The following is a 17,785-nucleotide window of genomic DNA, read 5'->3' as shown; positions in this document are numbered from 1 at the left end:
TCTCCCCCACCCCTTTCTTTTTCTGGCACTTGAACTCAGTCTCAAGTTTGTAGGCAGGTGCTCTATCATTTGAGGCACATCCCCAGACCTGTTTTGCCTTATTTTTTTTTTCCAGTCCTGAGCTTGAGCTCAGGGCCTGAGCACTGTCCTTGGACTTTCTCAAGGCTAGAGCTCTACCACTTGAGCCTCAGCACCACTTCCGGCTTTTTTCTATATATGTGGTACCAAGGAATGGAACCCGGGTCTTCGTGCATGTTAGGCAAGCACTCTACCACTAGGCCAAACTCCCAGCCCCTTGCCTTATTTTTTTAATCAGTATCTCCCGTGCTTGCTTGGCCTCTCTTTTCCTGCCAGTCCTAGCATTTGAACTTAACCTCCAGATGTAGGCAGAAGCCCCATGCTCTGGACTTCCCAGGACCCAGAGCTGGGAACCAAACCAATCACCTGGGCTGCCATGTTTTGTTCAAATGGCAGGAAACAGATGGAGAGACCACCATGGGCAGACTACATCTACCCGCCATCCAGTTCCCAGGGCGGAGACGCCTAGGCTGAGAGCAGCTCCGGGGTGCAGACTGCAGCTGGGGGTGCTTGTTATGTAACAGTGCTGAGCCATCCTGGCTAATGCCCGGGACCAGCCAGAACCATGACCTGGTCCTGGGAGAGGGGGCAGGAGGCCAACCGAGGGCTGTCGGCTAGAACTCATCTCTTTTATTATACTCTAGACGGGGATGTTGTTGGAGCTTGTCCAGCGGACCTGCCAGCTGGGTGCTGCTCCAGGGCCAGGCACGGGCCTGGAGCCCCAGCTCAGAAGCTTTTTCTGTTGACAATGGAGGCACCCATGTCATCATACTCACCCCTGGTCACCCACAAGTCCTTGAATGTGGAGAGTGAGCACAGGATGGAGCCACCTGACCAGGCGCCATTCTTTGCATAGGGGGAGGTGACCACCTGCAGGGAGGGGAGGACGGGGAGGGGAACAGGGAGATGGGGTTAGGGGAGGAGGGATGAAGGGAGGTGGAGTGAGGGGAGGAAGGGGGCGGGGAGGAGTAGGGAGAGTGGGCAAGAAATTAACATCACCACACAGCCACTTCTGACATGGATCCTCGTTGCCTGGCAGCGTGGGCCTTGGGCAGACACTGGGCCCTCGAGTGGTGGCTGACCCACCACTGTGCCTGGCGGAAGGCCGGAGGGCACTGGGCACTGGAGGCTGAGTTACCAAGAGAACCCACGGGGTGGGGCGTTCCGTGGCAGAGCTGGGAAGCACACACAAGCGGATGAGTAGCCAGCACCCCATGCCCCACTTCTGCAGACAGGAGCCTCCGGGCCTCCCACTGGACTGGCTGCAGCACGGCCATCCATGCCTCTCAGGGTCATGCCATGGTCCCCCTCCCGCCCCCTGCCAGTCTCCAGAGAAGGAAACCGAGACGCAAGCTGGCTGTCCTGAGCGAGGCAGAGCGGGTGCTGGCTGGGGCCCCATCCGATCCAGCCCAGGGGCTGTGGTGCTTCCTGAACAGCGGGATTGCAGGTGTGAGCCACTGTGCTCCCAGGTCAAGGAATTCTAGGCAGGGCTGGGGAGGGGTGCAGAAAGCCCGCAGCGGGCTGGGAACGCACACCTTCACAGTAAAGTAACTGCAGGCCAGCCGGACCACTTCTTTCTGCAACCTTTGTTTCAAGCCAGGGAGGCAGCTGGTGCCACCAGACAGCACGATGTGGCCTAAGAGGGCCTTCCAGAACATTCTGTCACAGGAGGTGATGGTACGGAGGGTGAACATGTGGATCCCCTGGCTGCTTCTCCCTGTGGAGGGGTGAGGAGGAGGAGAGAGGGCTGGGTGTGGAGGGGTGAGGAGGAGGAGAGAGGGCGGGCTGTGGAGGGGTGAGAAGGAGGAGAGAGGGCGGGCTGTGGAGGGGTGAGGAGGAGGAGAGGGCGGGCTGTGGAGGGGTGAGGAGGAGGAGAGAGGGCGGGCTGTGGAGGGGTGAGGAGGAGGAGAGAGCACAGGCTGTGGAGAGGTGAGGAGGAAGAGAGAGCACAGGCTGTGGAGAGGTGAGGAAAAGAGAGCACAGGCTGTGGAGGAGCAAGGAGGAGGAGAGAGTGCAGGCTGTGGAGGGGTGAGGAGGAGAGAGGGCTGGGTGTGGAGGGGTGAGGAGGAGGAGGAGGAGAGAGGGCGGGCTGTGTAGAGGTGAGGAGGAGGAGGAGGAGGTAGTGTGGACTGTGGAGGGGTGAGGAGGTGAGGGCACGCTCCTGGGCTCCTCTCCCCAGCTCAGTTACTGGGCAACAGAGACTTGGGTGGCAGTCAGCACGGATGCCACCCATGGAGCACGCTTACCACGCCCCTGCCCGCCCCTCTGGGCTTCCGCCACCATGGCCGGCCCAGTACCAGGCAGGACTGCAGGGTCCAGGCTGAGTAAATGCCCATGGGCTCTTCTGCCTGGCTGGCCCTGACCCGTGGAGTGGCCGAGCGGGGTGGCAGGCGTGGGCGGCCAGGGCCTTATTGACATAAAAGAGTCCTGGGTGCTAAGACCCAGTCTGGCCACTTCAGGCTTCCCATCATTGCCCACCAAGCCCAGCGTCCTTCTGTGGAGGTAGGAGTGTCCCCACCTCTCCTGCCAGGGCTGCCCTTGAATGGTGAGCCCGCACAGAAGCGAGGCTGCGGTGTGAGCCCTGCAGCACTTTCCTACCAGCCTTCAGATTGCTCAGCTCTCCTCAGACCTGCAGTGCTTTCTGCTTTGAATACAAGACTTTTGTGCGCCAGCTCCGGGGCTTGAACTCAGGATTGTCCCTACGCATTTTGTTTTGTTTTTCACTCAAGACTGGTGGCTTTATGACTTGAACCACAACTCCACTTCTGGCATCTTGCTGGCTAATTGGAGATGAGCCTCACAGACTTTCCTGCCCAGGCTGGCTCTGAACCACAGTCCTCAGGTCTCAGGCTTCTGTGTAGCTGGGATTTCAGGCAGGAGGCGCAAGCCCTTTCATCTTGGAGTCACAATTTTTGATAATTCCAAATCATTTTGTTGAGTAAGTGGAGTTACAAATATGTCTGCTCTATTCAAGGAAGTATTCCACATGACTTTGACCAAGCATGGTAAATAAATAAATTGAAACAAGTAATTAAAAAAAAAAACTTGTACGATTTGTCAATTGGGTTTCCCTGCCTTTAATTTTGTGAAAATCTGCCTCCCTTAAAAGAATACATAATAGCTGGGTACCTTGGCTCGCGCCTGTAATCCAGCTACGCAGGAAGCTGAGATCTGAGGACTGCGGTTTAAAGCCAGCTCCAGCAGGACAGTCTCCTTATGGGAAAAATGAATCCTGCTTTCCAGGTGCCAGACACCGTGACCTGAGCCTCTCCCCACTGGCCACTCTGGGCATGCATACCCACAGACACCAATACAGGGCGTCTGCAGCCTGGTCCGGCGGGTCCCTCTGGTAGCTGACACAGGTTTTTATGTATCCCAGGCCAGCCTCCCGGGCACATCCTCCTGCCTTGGTCTCCTGTCTGGGCCACAAACTGCCCCCTGTTTCCCAAGAACTGTCACCCCTCACACACACCTGCGCAGCTCACCTATGAGGCTGGTCTGGAACAGGGCCTCGGGGCACAGAGAGGCCTCCTGGCCTAGGCTGATCTGGCGGCCGTCGGGCAGCTGGAAGGTCTGTGGGTCGGAAGGCGCGGCGGTGCTGCGCTTTTCCTGGCTGATGTTCTGAGCAACATAGCAGCACTTCTCCTTTATGTCCCTGACGTACTCTCGGTCAGCTGCAGGACCAGAGAGGGTGGCGTGTGAGGGCCGAGCTGGCCGTCCACTCCAGGGCAGCTGCGGGCCCTGTCGTCCCTTCACTGGCCATCCCGGTGCCAGGGTGTGGCTGAGACTGTTAGGCCTGAGTCTTGGGCCATGCGATGGCGGGGTGTGTGTGGAGAGGGTGCCCGCTGCGCACGTCCACCTCGGTCCAGTGCTGGCCCCGAGCCCACGGGCCCTGCAATTCCCCCTCCAGGCCGGCCTGCCCACTCACCCCTGCCTGCCTCCGAGTCTCTCCCTCCCACCTGCCCTCGTCTGGGGGACACCATCAGATTCACATCTCATCTCTGCCATTCACCAAGTGAAGGGATGTAGGCAGGTCCGTTATCTTCTTAGCCCTTTTCTTCCTTCTTCAGTGGGACTAGAATTCACCCCCACAAACATACCGTAAGGATGGCTTGAACAAGCATCTAAAGAGCTTGTGACGATGGGCTACCTGTCACGTGACGATTCTCACTTGCCTCCAACTGCTGTTTGTGTGTATTATGCATGTGTGTGCACGTGTGGGAGTGTGTATGTGTGTATGCATATGTGCATGCATGTATGCTGGTCCCTTGGTTTGAACTCAAGGCCTTTCTGTTCTCTCAGCCTTCTTGCTCATGGCTGGCACTCTCTCACTTCAGCCACGGCTCCAGCCTGGCTTTTTGCTGGTGAGCTGGAAATGGAGTCTCACGGACTCTTCTGCCCAGGCTGGCTTCAGATGGTGACCCCCTGATCTCAGCCTCCTGAAGAGCTAGGGTTCACGTGTGAGTCACCAGCGCCCAGCCAGATCACTGTCATATGTTAGGGTTTTGAAACTGTCTCTGCGGGTGCCACACATGGCCTGGGTTTTGGCATAGACATCTTGCCAGTGAGGACAAAAGGTCTACACACGGGCTCACACTTCCTGGAAGTGGGCAGCATGCAGTTCATGCAGACCAGGACTTGAGTCTGGAAGGTGTGCACAGGGGGACAGGTAAACTGCCCCATCCACAGTCCTGTCACCAGTATCAGAATCACCACCACCACCACCACCATCCTCAAAGTCGTCATGGCCCTCCGACGGTTTCCAATCACTGCAGGTCCCTGACCACAGACAGGCTGCTGTGGACAGTGGCTGCTGGTCCAGTGGCCTCAGCCGAGGCACAGGCGGAAGCACCTCCAGCAGAACGTGCCCCAAGCCCTGCTCAACGTCCACCTAATAGCAGCCATTTCCTACCTACGCCCAGGAGCAAGTCGTCCCTGTCTAGCAGCTGCATGAGGTAGAGGGTCAGGTCTTGGCCAGCAACGTCCAGCTTGCAGGTAGAGCGATGTAAGGGACAGCCATCAATGACAGGCACCAAGTACGTCACCCCTTCTCCAGATTCAATGGTTGTTCCTAGATCAGAGAACACGCAGCGTCACAATGCAGGATACACGCATTCCTCGTCCGTGGTTAAGCCAGATGTGGCTAAAGTGGAAGGGCAAGAGGAGACCCTGAACTCCAACCAGCACGATGCGTGTGTGGTAGAAGACAGGGAGTGACAGAGGGGGGTGGCGGGAGAGAGAGACAGAGAGGAGACCAGCCATTTCCCACTGGGCTCTTCACACCTAAGACTTGCACACAAATGGCCCTGCAGTGCTATTCGTGGCAGTCCAAACTGGAAATGACCCAACTCTCCCTTCATTGGTGGATACACAGACAAGAGTGGGGTGTTCCCACATGGACGCCCTACTCAGCAATAAACAAGAATGAACACCAGAGACAAGGACAAGCAGTCGGACATGTCTCCAAGCACTGTGTGGATTGAAAACAGGCATGAAATAGCGTTTACATCTCCATTCCACTGGTTCAGGCTGACAGTCATCTGGGGACAGAAGAGGAGTTCAGAATGGGGCAGTGGTTCTGGTAGACTGGAAAACCACACACCTGGTGAGTGTGTGTGTGTGAGTGTGTGTGTGTGTGTGTCTTTAAGCAATGGTATAAAGGAATTGCCATTCAACAAGCCATTTATAAAAATGAGGAGTCTTGATCAACCTCATCCCTTTCAACATTCTCACCCACCTAGGGCTTGGGTGTTTTACTCTTTCAACCACACTTCAGCAAAGCCAGGAAAGAAGAGAGCTCAGCTGGGCACTGCAGGATCATGCCTTCAGGAGTCTGAGAACGGAGGCTCAGTTTGAAGGTAGCCTGGGCAAAAATGAACGAGACTTTTTTTTTTTTTTTTTGCCAGTCCTGGGCTTGAGCTCAGGGACTGAGCACTGTCCTTGGACTTTCTCAAGGCTAGAGCTCTCCCACGTGAGCCCCAGCACCACTTCTGGCTTTTTTCTGTGTATGTGGTACCGAGGAATCGAACCCGGGTCTTCATGCATGCTAGGCAAGCACTCTACCACTAGGCCAAACTCCCGGCCTGAATATAACTCTTATCTCAAATGGTAGAGCATCTGCCTTGAGGTGCCCAGTGCCCAGGCCCTGAGACCAAGTCCCAATACTGGCACAAAAAAGGGAAAGAGGAAAGGAAAGAGGAGGAGGAGGTAGAGGAGGAGGAGGAGGTAGAGGAGGAGGAGGAGGAAGAGGGGTCCGCACAGTGAGAAGCTCCGGGAACATCTGTTCAGGTGGGAGGGATGGAAGGAAGGAGTCAGGACAAGCATGGGGGCGGGCTTGGCCTTTGACCCCTTCTGTCACTGCTATTGGGGAGAGGCCTGGGTGCTGCATGGCTCCGGAGGGCCGGGGCCAGGGCCACTCACCAGAGGTCTGGCCCGAGGCATACATGGACAGGACTCCCTGGTTGGCCAAGTGCAGGGCAGGCACGTTGAAGGTTTCGAACAGGATCTGGAGAGAAACATGCGCAGGCTGCAGCCTGGCTGGCCCGGGGGTGGCATGGGCTCTGCCTACCACCCTGGCTCCAGGGGACTCGGACCAGGCCAAAGCCTCACTCGCCCACTAGACCAAGGCTAAAGGCACCGCCAGATTCTGCCACCAAGCACTCCCAGTCTGGAAGAGCAGTGCACACCCTGGTCCATCGAGCTGCCTCCCCCCCACAACCCTCGAAGACTAGCCTGGGGTCCTGCAGCCACTGAGCTCCTACTAGGGCAGCGTGACCCGTGACCTGGTGTTCCTGGAAGAGCCAGGGCGGGAGGCAGGTAACGCTGAGGTGGGCTGAGGCACCCAGGGTTGGGGTGCAGGTGCCTGTCAGGGCACGGGCCACAGTGAGTGGGTCTAGGGATGGGGACATTTGAGTGAGGGCTGAGGCATGAAAGGACAGGGGCCCTGCGTCTTCCAGCCTTCACCTGACCTGAGGCGTGAACAATCAAAAGCCTCTGGGCCTCTGGCTGGTGACAGCAAAGTTGGAGCTTGTCACTCTGTAATCTCATGACCCAGTTCATCATCACAGTTCTCCTGGCACCTGCGAGCCTTGCTGAGCGTTCTGCCTGGTACCCTGGGGCCAGGGCATCCTCCAGCCCCAGGGGCTCTCATCGGTGCTAGGTGGTGTCAGACAGGTGGCTCCTGGGTCTACAGGCCAAGTGCAGGGGGATGGACGAGAGGCCGTTTCTGGCCCCGGGGGTGGGTGAAGCCGTGGCCTCCGGCCTGCCCTTTGGAGCTCTGCTTATTGCAGCCTTCGCCACTGGGCCTCAGGGAAGCTGGGCCAGATGGACAGGCGAGCCCTGTGGCCTGCTTAGTTTATCTAGGTCCTCAGTAGGGAAAAGCTGAGCATCCTCGTGAAAACTTGGGCAGCTGCTGGGTCCACGCAGCCCCCACAGCTGGCCCTCCCAGGGGAAAAGGAAGATTCTGTGGTAGGTGCTGGACACCTCGGCTGGGACCTGTGACAGGCGCCACCCTTGCTCTCGGCCACCCCATGGACACATGCTACCCATGACCTTCCCCCTCCATGGCCAGCAGAACCAGTGGGAGCCTCCAGGGCTCCAGCATCAGTCACAGCCCCAAAGGAACAACCAACAAGGTCCTCTAACTCGCTCGGCTCCCGCCCTCCCCTCCCCACCCCTCTGCCATTACCTGAGATGCCATGGCCTTGGCTTCCAGGGGATTTAAAGGTGGCTCTGACAGCATCAGAGGGTGGTGCTTGGGGTTGCAGTGGAGCACGTGATAGAAGGAGTAATGCCAAATCTGGAGGGCAGGGAGGGCTGCTCTAGCGAGGGAAATAGACCATCTCCACAGCCAGAGGCTGTCATCCATCTGCATCCATGCATCATCCACCCTCCACTCAACCATGTAACCATGGCGCATGCATGCATGCATCCACCCTTCCATTCATCCACCTACCTACTCATGTAACCACGGCGCATGCATGCATGCATCCACCCTTCCATTCATCCACCTACCTACTCATGTAACCACGGCGCATGCATGCATGCATCCACCCTTCCATTCATCCACCTACCTACTCATGTAACCACGGCGCATGCATGCATGCATCCACCCTTCCATTCATCCACCTACCTACTCATGTAACCACGGCGCATGCATGCATCCATCCACCCTTCCATTCATCCACCTACCTACTCATGTAACCACGGCGCATGCATGCATGCATCCACCCTTCCATCCATCCACCTACCTACTCATGTAACCACGGCGCATGCATGCATGCATGCATCCACCCTTCCATTCATCCACCTACCTACTCATGTAACCACGGCGCATGCATGCATGCATCCACCCTTCCATTCATCCACCTACCTACTCATGTAACCACGGCGCATGCATGCACCCATCCACCCTTCCATTCATCCACCTACCTACTCATGTAACCATGGCGCATGCATGCATCCACCCTTCCATTCATCCACCTACCTACTCATGTAACCACGGCGCATGCATGCATCCACCCTTCCATTCATCCACCTACCTACTCATGTAACCACGGCGCATGCATGCATCCACCCTTCCATTCATCCACCTACCTACTCATGTAACCACGGCGCATGCATGCATCCACCCACCCTTCCATTCATCCACCTACCTACTCATGTAACCACGGCGCATGCATGCATCCACCCTTCCATTCATCCACCTACCTACTTGTGTAACCACGGCGCATGCATGCATCCACCCTTCCATTCATCCACCTACCTACTCATGTAACCATGGCGCATGCATGCATCCACCCTTCCATTCATCCACCTACCTACTCATGTAACCACGGCGCATGCATGCATCCACCCTTCCATTCATCCACCTACCTACTCATGTAACCATGGCGCATGCATGCATCCACCCTTCCATTCATCCACCTACCTACTCATGTAACCACGGCGCATGCATGCATCCACCCTTCCATTCATCCACCTACCTACTCGTGTAACCACGGCGCATGCATGCATGCATCCACCCTTCCATTCATCCACCTACCTACTCATGTAACCACGGCGCATGCATGCATCCACCCTTCCATTCATCCACCTACCTACTCATGTAACCACGGCGCATGCATGCATGCATCCACCCTTCCATTCATCCACCTACCTACTCATGTAACCACGGCGCATGCATGCATGCATCCACCCTTCCATTCATCCACCTACCTACTCGTGTAACCACGGCGCATGCATGCATCCATCCACCCTTCCATTCATCCACCTACCTACTTGTGTAACCATGGCGCATGCATGCATGCATCCACCCTTCCATTCATCCACCTACCTACTCATGTAACCACGGCGCATGCATGCATCCATCCACCCTTCCATTCATCCACCTACCTACTCGTGTAACCACGGCGCATGCATGCATGCATCCACCCTTCCATTCATCCACCTACCTACTCATGTAACCATGGCGCATGCATGCATGCATCCACCCTTCCATTCATCCACCTACCTACTCAGTATCCATCTATCCATCTACCCACCATCCAAGATCCAATCATCCATCCACCCATCTGTCTGCATCCATCCATTCACCCATCTAACCACTCATTCATCCATCTTTCCATCATCCATTCACCCCACCCATCCATCCATCCATCCACCCACCATTCATTCATCCATCCACCCATCACCCATCTATCATCCATCCATCCATTCACCCATCTAACCACTCATTCATCCATCTTTCCATCATCCATTCACCCCACCCATCCATCCATCCATCCACCAACCATTCATTCATCCATCCACCCATCATCCATCTATCATCCATCCACTCACCCATCTAACCACTCATTCATCCATCTTTCCATCATCCATCCACCCCATCCATCCATCCATCCATCCACCCATCCATCTACCATCTTTTGTATCTGCCTATTGGCATCTACCATCTATGTGTCATTGATCATCTCTGTATCTATGTATATACTACATATCATTATCATCTACTTCATCTATCACCTATACATTCATCATCTTTATCACATATTATCTGTGTATCTTTCGCTGTCATCTAATCTAGCTATCTATCTACCTAAAAGAGCAATACAAATCCAAGGATTCTATAGCCAAAGATTCAACCAGCCAGAGTCAGGAATTTTCCCAAGGAACACTGTAAGTAGCAGAGGAAGGGCTCGAGCTCTAGGCCTGACGGTTGACACCACCCAAGACTCTGTCTAGAGGGACTGAGAGCTAAGGGAGGCAACGAAGTGCTAGGTTCTGGTGGCTCCCATCTTCAGCGTGAGGTAGTGGGGGCTGGGTCCCCTGTGGGAGCTGCACCCTACCTTCTCCAGGTCATCCCAGCTGTTGATGGCTCCCCGGATGACAGGGTAGTTCAGTCGGAGTCTCTCCAGATTCTCCTGGACCTCGTGGCCAATGAGGAAATCCTCTTTCTCCAGCCCCACCAATGCTTTCTGGAAAACACAGGTCAGTGTGGTGGCCTTCAAAGGCCGCTGGGGCTGGACTTGCCTGCCCTTCACTTTTCTGGACTGAATGCCAGGCGGCGATAGTGGCTGGTAGCCTGGCTCTGGGCCCTACATGGGGGCAACTGGGGCCCCTCTTCAACTCTGCACACGGTTTCAATAAGAGCTTTGAGCGCCAGGTGCCAGTGGCAATGGTAATCCTAGCTACTCAGGAGGCTGAGATCTGAGGATCGCAGTGCAAAGCCAGCCAGGGCAGAAAAGTCCCTGTAAGAACTCTTCTTTTCCCCAGTCCTGGGGCTTGAACTCAGGGCCTGGGCACTGTCCTTGGGCTTTCTCAAGGCTAGTGCTCTACCACTTGAACCACAGCAGGAAATACCCCACCCACCTGCTGACCTTCAAATGGGCAGCTCTCTTCCCAGCACCAAGCGGCGAGCAGTGCCCACGTGCAACTCCCCTCAAGGCTATGTGTGAGCCCCTGACCCGCTCCCCAGGACGGGGTGCTACTTAGAATCAGGATCCAGGCAGACAGTCGAGTTCCTATGGGGTCACTAGGTGCTTCTAAGCCACAGAGCAGCATGGCCACAGGGAGTGGCCTGTCCTTGCCCTGACCAGTCCTGTGAATGGAGGCTCTAGGGTGGACGGGCCTGAGCAGCTAGCCTTCCTGTGACACAGGCACCGCGTGGGGAGGGCGACGGCTCACTCACATTATGCCGAAACTTCCCGAGAACGGTGGGGAAGATGCCCAGCGGGTCCTTGTCCCCTGCAAAGCCCACTTTGCTGAAGCCCGAGCCGTAGTCACAGACGACAGGGATCCCGTCCATGGTGCTGAGGCTAGGCACAGCTATGGGAGAGACCCCGCGGTCATTCGTGTCCCTGGTCTTCGGGTAGGCCCTGGCTTTGTCCACAGGCTCAGGGACACAGCAAGGCAATAGGTCCCCACACCCCCACTGGGCCTGGGGCTCAGGGGGGCGGAAGAGGTCTTCCCAGCAAGGCTGCCCTGGGAAGCAGAGGCAGCCCGCTCCTGGGCTGGGCCTTGGCCCCTCCCCTGGCCATTTTCTGGGGGAGGGGCCAACAAGAGCCCCCCTCCCCAGGTGTGAGGACCCCTCACACCTGCTCCCAGCTCCCATACTGCCTCTAGGCAACTCTCGCACCTCTCCCTGTTGCGTTTGGCTGGGAGCCAGTCTCCTTGCTCCTGCAAGATTGGAAGCCATGAAGAAATGGCGAGGGGAACCCCGACCCTGCTCCACAGCTGCTCCGCAGGCAACCCATTTTCTGTATACAGTTTTTAAACCCAAACAAAGACATCCATTTTCTCTTTTTAATATTGTGCTTTACTTAAAGCTTGCCCATGACAACTGCCTCCTTCATCTAAAGAGGTTTTCACACAGTTTGGGTTGAGAGCCACCATGGCGTGGAGTGCACACAGCTGCGGAGGGAAGCTGAGGGCGCAGGCCTCCAACTACACGGACAGCTTCTCCAGAGACCAGCACAGCTCTACAGCCAGACCCTGTGCTTGGTCCACTCCAGCTCCCTCCCATCAAGACAGGGGTCTGGAGGAGCAGTATGTCCAGGTCAGTCTGGGACATGACCTGCCCCACGGTATGCTTAGTAAAATCCGTCTGTCCATCACTGAATACCAACTCACATTACATCAAACTCACCCGAGGCCTTGGCTTTGGACCAAGCACCCATAGTAGCCCCTAGACCACGCTAAAGACAGAGAGAAACCCCTCTTGCTGAGCCTCCTCCCCTCTGACAGAAGCTGTTATCTCTGAAGATAATAGGAAAGCCCCCCCTTTTTTGCCAGTCCTTGGGCTTGCAATCAGGGCCTGAGCACTGACCTGGGGTTTCCTTTGCTCAAGGCTGACACTCTACTACTTTAGCCACAGCACCACTTCCAGCTTTTTCTGTTTCTATAGTACCGAAGTATCAAACCCAGCATCTCACATATGCTAGGCAAGTACTCTACTACTAAGCCACATTCTCATCTCCAAGGATGGTGTTTTATGATGAAATTTCCTCGGCCTCAATCCTACCTGGCTTTGATCACTTAATCCCTGCAAACAACAACCTGAAGGAAACTGGAATTAGCCCTCATTGACTTTTCCATTGTTCTGTTTCCCCACACCTCCAGGGAAATGAACAGTTTGCTTATGGCTCTGCTTCTGTCTATAAAACCAGCCTCACAAGAACAGGCCTGAAGACCAGTGGAATAGAACTGAGGGAGGGGATGTGGCCAGGAGGGATCACTACTACACTGTTGGTGAGAGTGCAAACTCATTCAACCACTATGGGAAGCAGTATGGCGGTTCCTCAAAAGACTAAACAGAGCTCCCCTATAACCCAGCAATTCCACTACTTGGCATTTACCCAATCGTCCAGAAACAAGGGCATACTAAATCCACTAGCACAATGATGTTCATTGCAGCACTATTTACCATAGTAAAGATATGGAACCATCCCAGATGTCCCTCAGTTGATGAGTGGATCCACAAGATGCGGTATTTATACACAATGGAATTCTATGCTGCTGTCAGAAAGAACGACATCACCCCATTTGTAAGGAAATGGAAAGACTTAGAAAAAATCATATTAAGTGAAGTAAGCCAGACTCAAAGGAACATAGGCCCAATAGTCTCCCTCATTTGTCATAATCAGTAGAAACCTTGGGCTCTACTAGCAGAGATTTACAATAGAACAAAATCTAGAGACATTAGACCAAATAGTATGACACTAAATGTAAGGACCTCCAGGATAAGGAAACAAAAGCCATATAATGAGTGACTGTTGTCCTTAATGTACTGTTATTGCTCATCTCTTTTGCCATCCCTTGGTTATCTCATATTGTTACAATTTTTCAACGTGTTATCTGATATATTTTATATGTGCTTAATTGGTTATTTGAAATTGGCTAGGGAACAGGGGAAATCAAGGTAAGTGGGGGGAGGGTGGGAGGGAAATGGGGACCATGTCATGAGAAAGGGTATCAATGTTTGTGAAGTTATGCAGCTTCTATCTGGTGAATACAATGTAACCCTTCTATTATTCACAATACCTGTAATCCCAGCTACTTGGGGGAGGGTCACGGTTCAAAGTCAGCCCAGAAAGTTCAAGAGATTCCAACCTAGAACTAGTTAACCAGCAAAAATTGGGGCTAGAGGCATGGCTCAAGCAAGCAAGCTGAGGAAGCACAGGCCCCAGAGAGAGAGAGACAGAGACAGAGACAGACAGACAGACAGACAGACAAGATATAAAGCAGGCCATTTAAGGGCCTGGGTACTAGTGGGTAGGGGAGGGGGAGAGGGAGAGGGTACAGGGCAAGCCTCCTGTCCATAGGTGAAATCAGAACAGCCAGAGGAGGAGAGCATCCACATCAACATGAAATGAATGACAGCTGCTAATGAGAATTAATCATCTATCGATCAATACACCTTTCCACACTCCCCACACCAAATGGCCTCCAGGACAGAGCTGGAAATGCAGACAGTACTGGAATACTGTTATAGGTCTCCAGCAATGTCTGAACCAGAGATTCAATTCCTCAGTACCACATACACAGAAAAGGCCAAGTGATGCTACAGCTCAAGTGGTAGAGCACTAGCCTGGAGGGAGCCCAAGGACAGTGCCCAGGCCCTGAGGTTATGCCCCAGGAGGCAAAAATAAATAAATAGATGATAGATAGATAGATAGATAGATAGATAGATAGATAGATAGATAGATAGATAAGCAGTGCAGCCAGGCACAGTGACACAGTGGCTCGCACCTGCAATCCTAGCTACTCAGGAGGCTCCTCTCTCAACATCATGGCTTGAAGTCAACTTGGTCAGTAATATCCTCAAGACTCTCATCTCCAGTTGATGGACTAAAAGCCAAAGTGAAGCTGTGGCTCAAGTGGTAGAGTGCCAGCCTTGAGCACAAAAGCTTAGGGACTGCACCCAGAACTTTGTTCAAGCTCCAGGACTGGCACATGTGCACGTGCGCATGCGCACACACACACACACACACACACACACACACACACACACACAGACATAGTGCTTAGCCCTGACCTGACCACAGATGCTCTGAATCTTAAGTGCAGGGTCTGAGGGGTAATGATCTGAATTTAAGAGCCCACCAGGTGGTGCTAAGGCCCAGGGTTTCAAGGCAAGACCAACAACTTTAGTTAAATCGAGTGTGATTATTTAGGACTGACATGGTGGTACACACCTGTAATCTCAGCAACTCAGGAAACAGAAGTAGAAGGATCGAGGTCTAAGTCCAGCCCATGCAAAAGTTCAAGACCTATCTGAAAAGTAAATCAGAGCAATGAAAGAGCTGAGGTGTGGTTCAAGTGGTAGAGTACCTTGCCTGGCGAGGGTCAAGCCCTGCGCTCAATCCCACAATCATAGAGATGTGATCTTTCTAAAGCTCTGGTGTGGTTGGTCGGGGATTTCTGAGGTGCAGCCCTGTGGAGAAGGGCCATCAAGACATTCCTAGACACACTCAGCCTCCAGCAGGATCTGGCTTCAAGACCCCCAGCAAAACGCCATGGCCCCTGGAGCTGAGGGCTGGCTAGGCATTAGTGGAGAATGGAACCAAGCTCTGCCAGGCTCCTCCAATTGTAAGAACAGTGCCTGAGAGTCCACTGCTGACAGACTGACCAGGTACACTGACCGATGGCAGGCAAGCCACCAAAGGTCTGTGCAGACTGCCTGACGCAGGCAGGACAACCCGACCTGAGCGGGGTTGTAGACATTCCACTGTGGGTCCAGCTGGTAAGGATTTGAGGCTGAGCAGTGAGGCCAGGAAAGGGTTAAATGCTGTGCTCCTTCCTGAAAGCCAAGCACCTGAGGTCAGGTGTGGGTGCGGACCAAGCCAGCATGTATGGCCCACAGAGCTGAGCGGGATCCTGGGTGCCTGGGCTCAGGACACTGGTCAGTGGATGGACAATAAGTGCCCCGCCCAGCGAGGGGCCCTGGAAGTACACCTGGCCACAGGCACCAGGATCAAGAGCCCTGGGCTCTGGGCTGCCATGGACCCGGCGCCTGTCCCCACTACTGCTGTGATTCTAGTTCCACCATGAAGTTGCCCCGTCCCCCAGGAAACCAATACAGCCAGAAATGGAATCACCTGGGGCTAGCCTGGTAGCCTTGGGCCACCATCCTCTGACCTTTGACCTCCACTTCCCATATGGCTGGGATTATAGTACACACTACAGTGCCCGACGTAGATGGTGAATCTTTCCAGGGGTTTCAACCTTGCTAGATCCATGGTGGGAATCACCAGCCATGTAAAGCAGACGCGATGAAAAAGCACCGCGAAAGCATTATCCATCCACGTTCACTCAGGGGGAACTAAAAACTCCCAAAGCTCACCTCACTCCTAACTTTTGACCCCTCACCCCCCCCCCAACCTTAGTCTGCTCACCTCGCACTCCTCAGGGTGAGATGGGGTATCTGCCACCAGTTTTTCTTATGGAAGCCCGCGGCCCCTACCACGCCACCCTCCCCTCTCCCTGCCAGCTGACAGGTCAAGCTTCTAACCAAGTTCTCCAGTTAATGGAAGATTGGAATGCCAGAGCCCCCAACCCTATGCCCTCTATAGCTGAACTTGGGGGGGGGGAGGGCAAGGAGGGCTTGGGCTGGCCTCCAAGGTAGTCACCCAGGGCACACAACAATGGCACTGTGCTGTAATAGCCGGCCTTCTGGCCTCGCCCAGGCAAGGCTCAGCTTCTGGCCTAGAGGCCCCACAAAAGGAGCTTCTGGTTTAAAACCCACCGTTCCCTCTCTGACCACCTGTGCCAGTGACTCTGGGACACGCAATCCCCCCAGACCTGTGCTGCTTCAGGATCAGGGGTCAAGGGCTTGCTCTCCTGAGGGCTGGAGGGGGCTTTGAGAGCCAGGAAGCTGGGCCCCCAGTCAGCCTTGGGTGGGGCAGGGGAAGGGACAGGGCATGCTGGCTGGGAAGAGGCCAGGTCCTCCACAGGAAGCATTGAGGATCTTAACCCTTTACGTGGCCAACCTTGGCCCTGGCTGGAACTGTGGGCCAGTCAGATATGGTAGACATGGGGCTGGCTGGGCAGAGTGGGCACTGCACCGTCTGGGTCAAAAGGTAACATCCTTTTTCATCAGTTCCAGGTGGAAATCTGCATGAGACAATATCTCCAATTAACCTGTAAGAAGCTGAGCTAGAGGCGTGACTCAAGTGGTAGAGCACCAGCCATGAGCAAGCAAGCTGAGCAAGAGGCTCAGAGTTCAACCTCTAGCACTGACAAAGACTTATTTTCTTCACTCAGGTTGGTGAGACTGCCTCAGTTTAGTATGTGGCATAAGTTGGCATCAAAACCCCCTTTTTCTCCATTTGTGTTTCTATTCCTACACATGGATTGTCCATTCTCCTTAACTTCTCTGGAAATATTATGCTGCTTTTAGTGTATAACAAATCTTCCATCGTGTGTAAAAATCTTTACTCCCAATTATTTCTTGCTAGGATAGCGACAGCGTCAGCATAGCGTCAACTTGCATGCCTTCTTGGTACAGTCCTTTGGGTTTTCCATGTTGTGGTGATGAAGGGCTCACCCCAGGGGAGGTACCTGGAGTTTGGGAAGACGGGAGTAGGCTTCCAGGAGCACTTGCAGTTTTTCCAGCCATCAGGTACCAGTAGGTAAGAGGTGGGGCCAGCCGGGCAGTTCCCTAGACGTGGCAGCTGGGACTACGGCATGGCTGTGCTTAGGCTCTAGAGCAGTGGGATAACGTCCACCCTGCAGCCCCAGCATCCCGTGGGTTGGGCCTCTCCCAGAACAGCACAGCTGCATGGCAGCCTCGCACCCTAGGCCAGCTCCCTTCTGCCATCCCACCGCGCCTGTTATCTACTGACTGCTATCTCCCGGTATCTGCCCAGAAACAGCACTCACCCCGTTACAGACAGGGCAATGCCCTCCCATGCAGAGCAGCCATGGCCCCACATGCTTCCTGGGCATCCCCGTCACACACTGAGCCCTCCTCCCGTGCAGCCCAGCCAGCTCAAGAGACAAAGCACACCAGTCATCTCAGACAGAGTTTATTGAAAAGACCTCTCCACGGAATGGGATCTGAAGAGCCTTACACAAGGCTCTCAGAGGGGGGATGAGAGGGGCAGCCTAGGCAGATAGCCTCGAGATGGGGTTCTCCCCATAGCTCCAACTCCAGCCAGGCTTCAGGGGACAAACAGAATACCTGGGGACTAGGGATGGGGTGGGGTGG

At 54.5% G+C, this 17,785-nt stretch overlaps 1 protein-coding gene across 1 annotated transcript; it reads right to left on the bottom strand.

The window, feature by feature from the left end:
• Positions 1-706: 706 nt before the first annotated feature.
• On the bottom strand, positions 707-16,145 carry LOC150052247 (actin, aortic smooth muscle-like). The gene is made up of 10 exons (XM_090348643.1): positions 15,972-16,145; positions 14,772-14,850; positions 11,267-11,403; positions 10,425-10,553; positions 7,766-7,876; positions 6,499-6,583; positions 4,991-5,149; positions 3,564-3,752; positions 1,614-1,795; positions 707-948 (listed from the first exon to the last, which is right to left on the bottom strand). The coding sequence occupies exons 3-10, from the start codon at positions 11,381-11,383 to the stop codon at positions 805-807; spliced, it is 1,116 nt and encodes a 371-aa protein (XP_090204769.1). The 5' UTR covers positions 11,384-11,403; positions 14,772-14,850; positions 15,972-16,145; the 3' UTR covers positions 707-804.
• Between the last annotated feature and the right edge of the window lie 1,640 nt (positions 16,146-17,785).

The sequence above is a fragment of the Megascapheus bottae genome, chromosome 16, assembly GCF_031878675.1.
Source record: "Megascapheus bottae isolate mThoBot1 chromosome 16, mThoBot2.hap1, whole genome shotgun sequence".
Classification (NCBI taxonomy): domain Eukaryota; kingdom Metazoa; phylum Chordata; class Mammalia; order Rodentia; family Geomyidae; genus Megascapheus; species Megascapheus bottae.
This window is presented reverse-complemented; position numbering and strand designations above follow the sequence as displayed.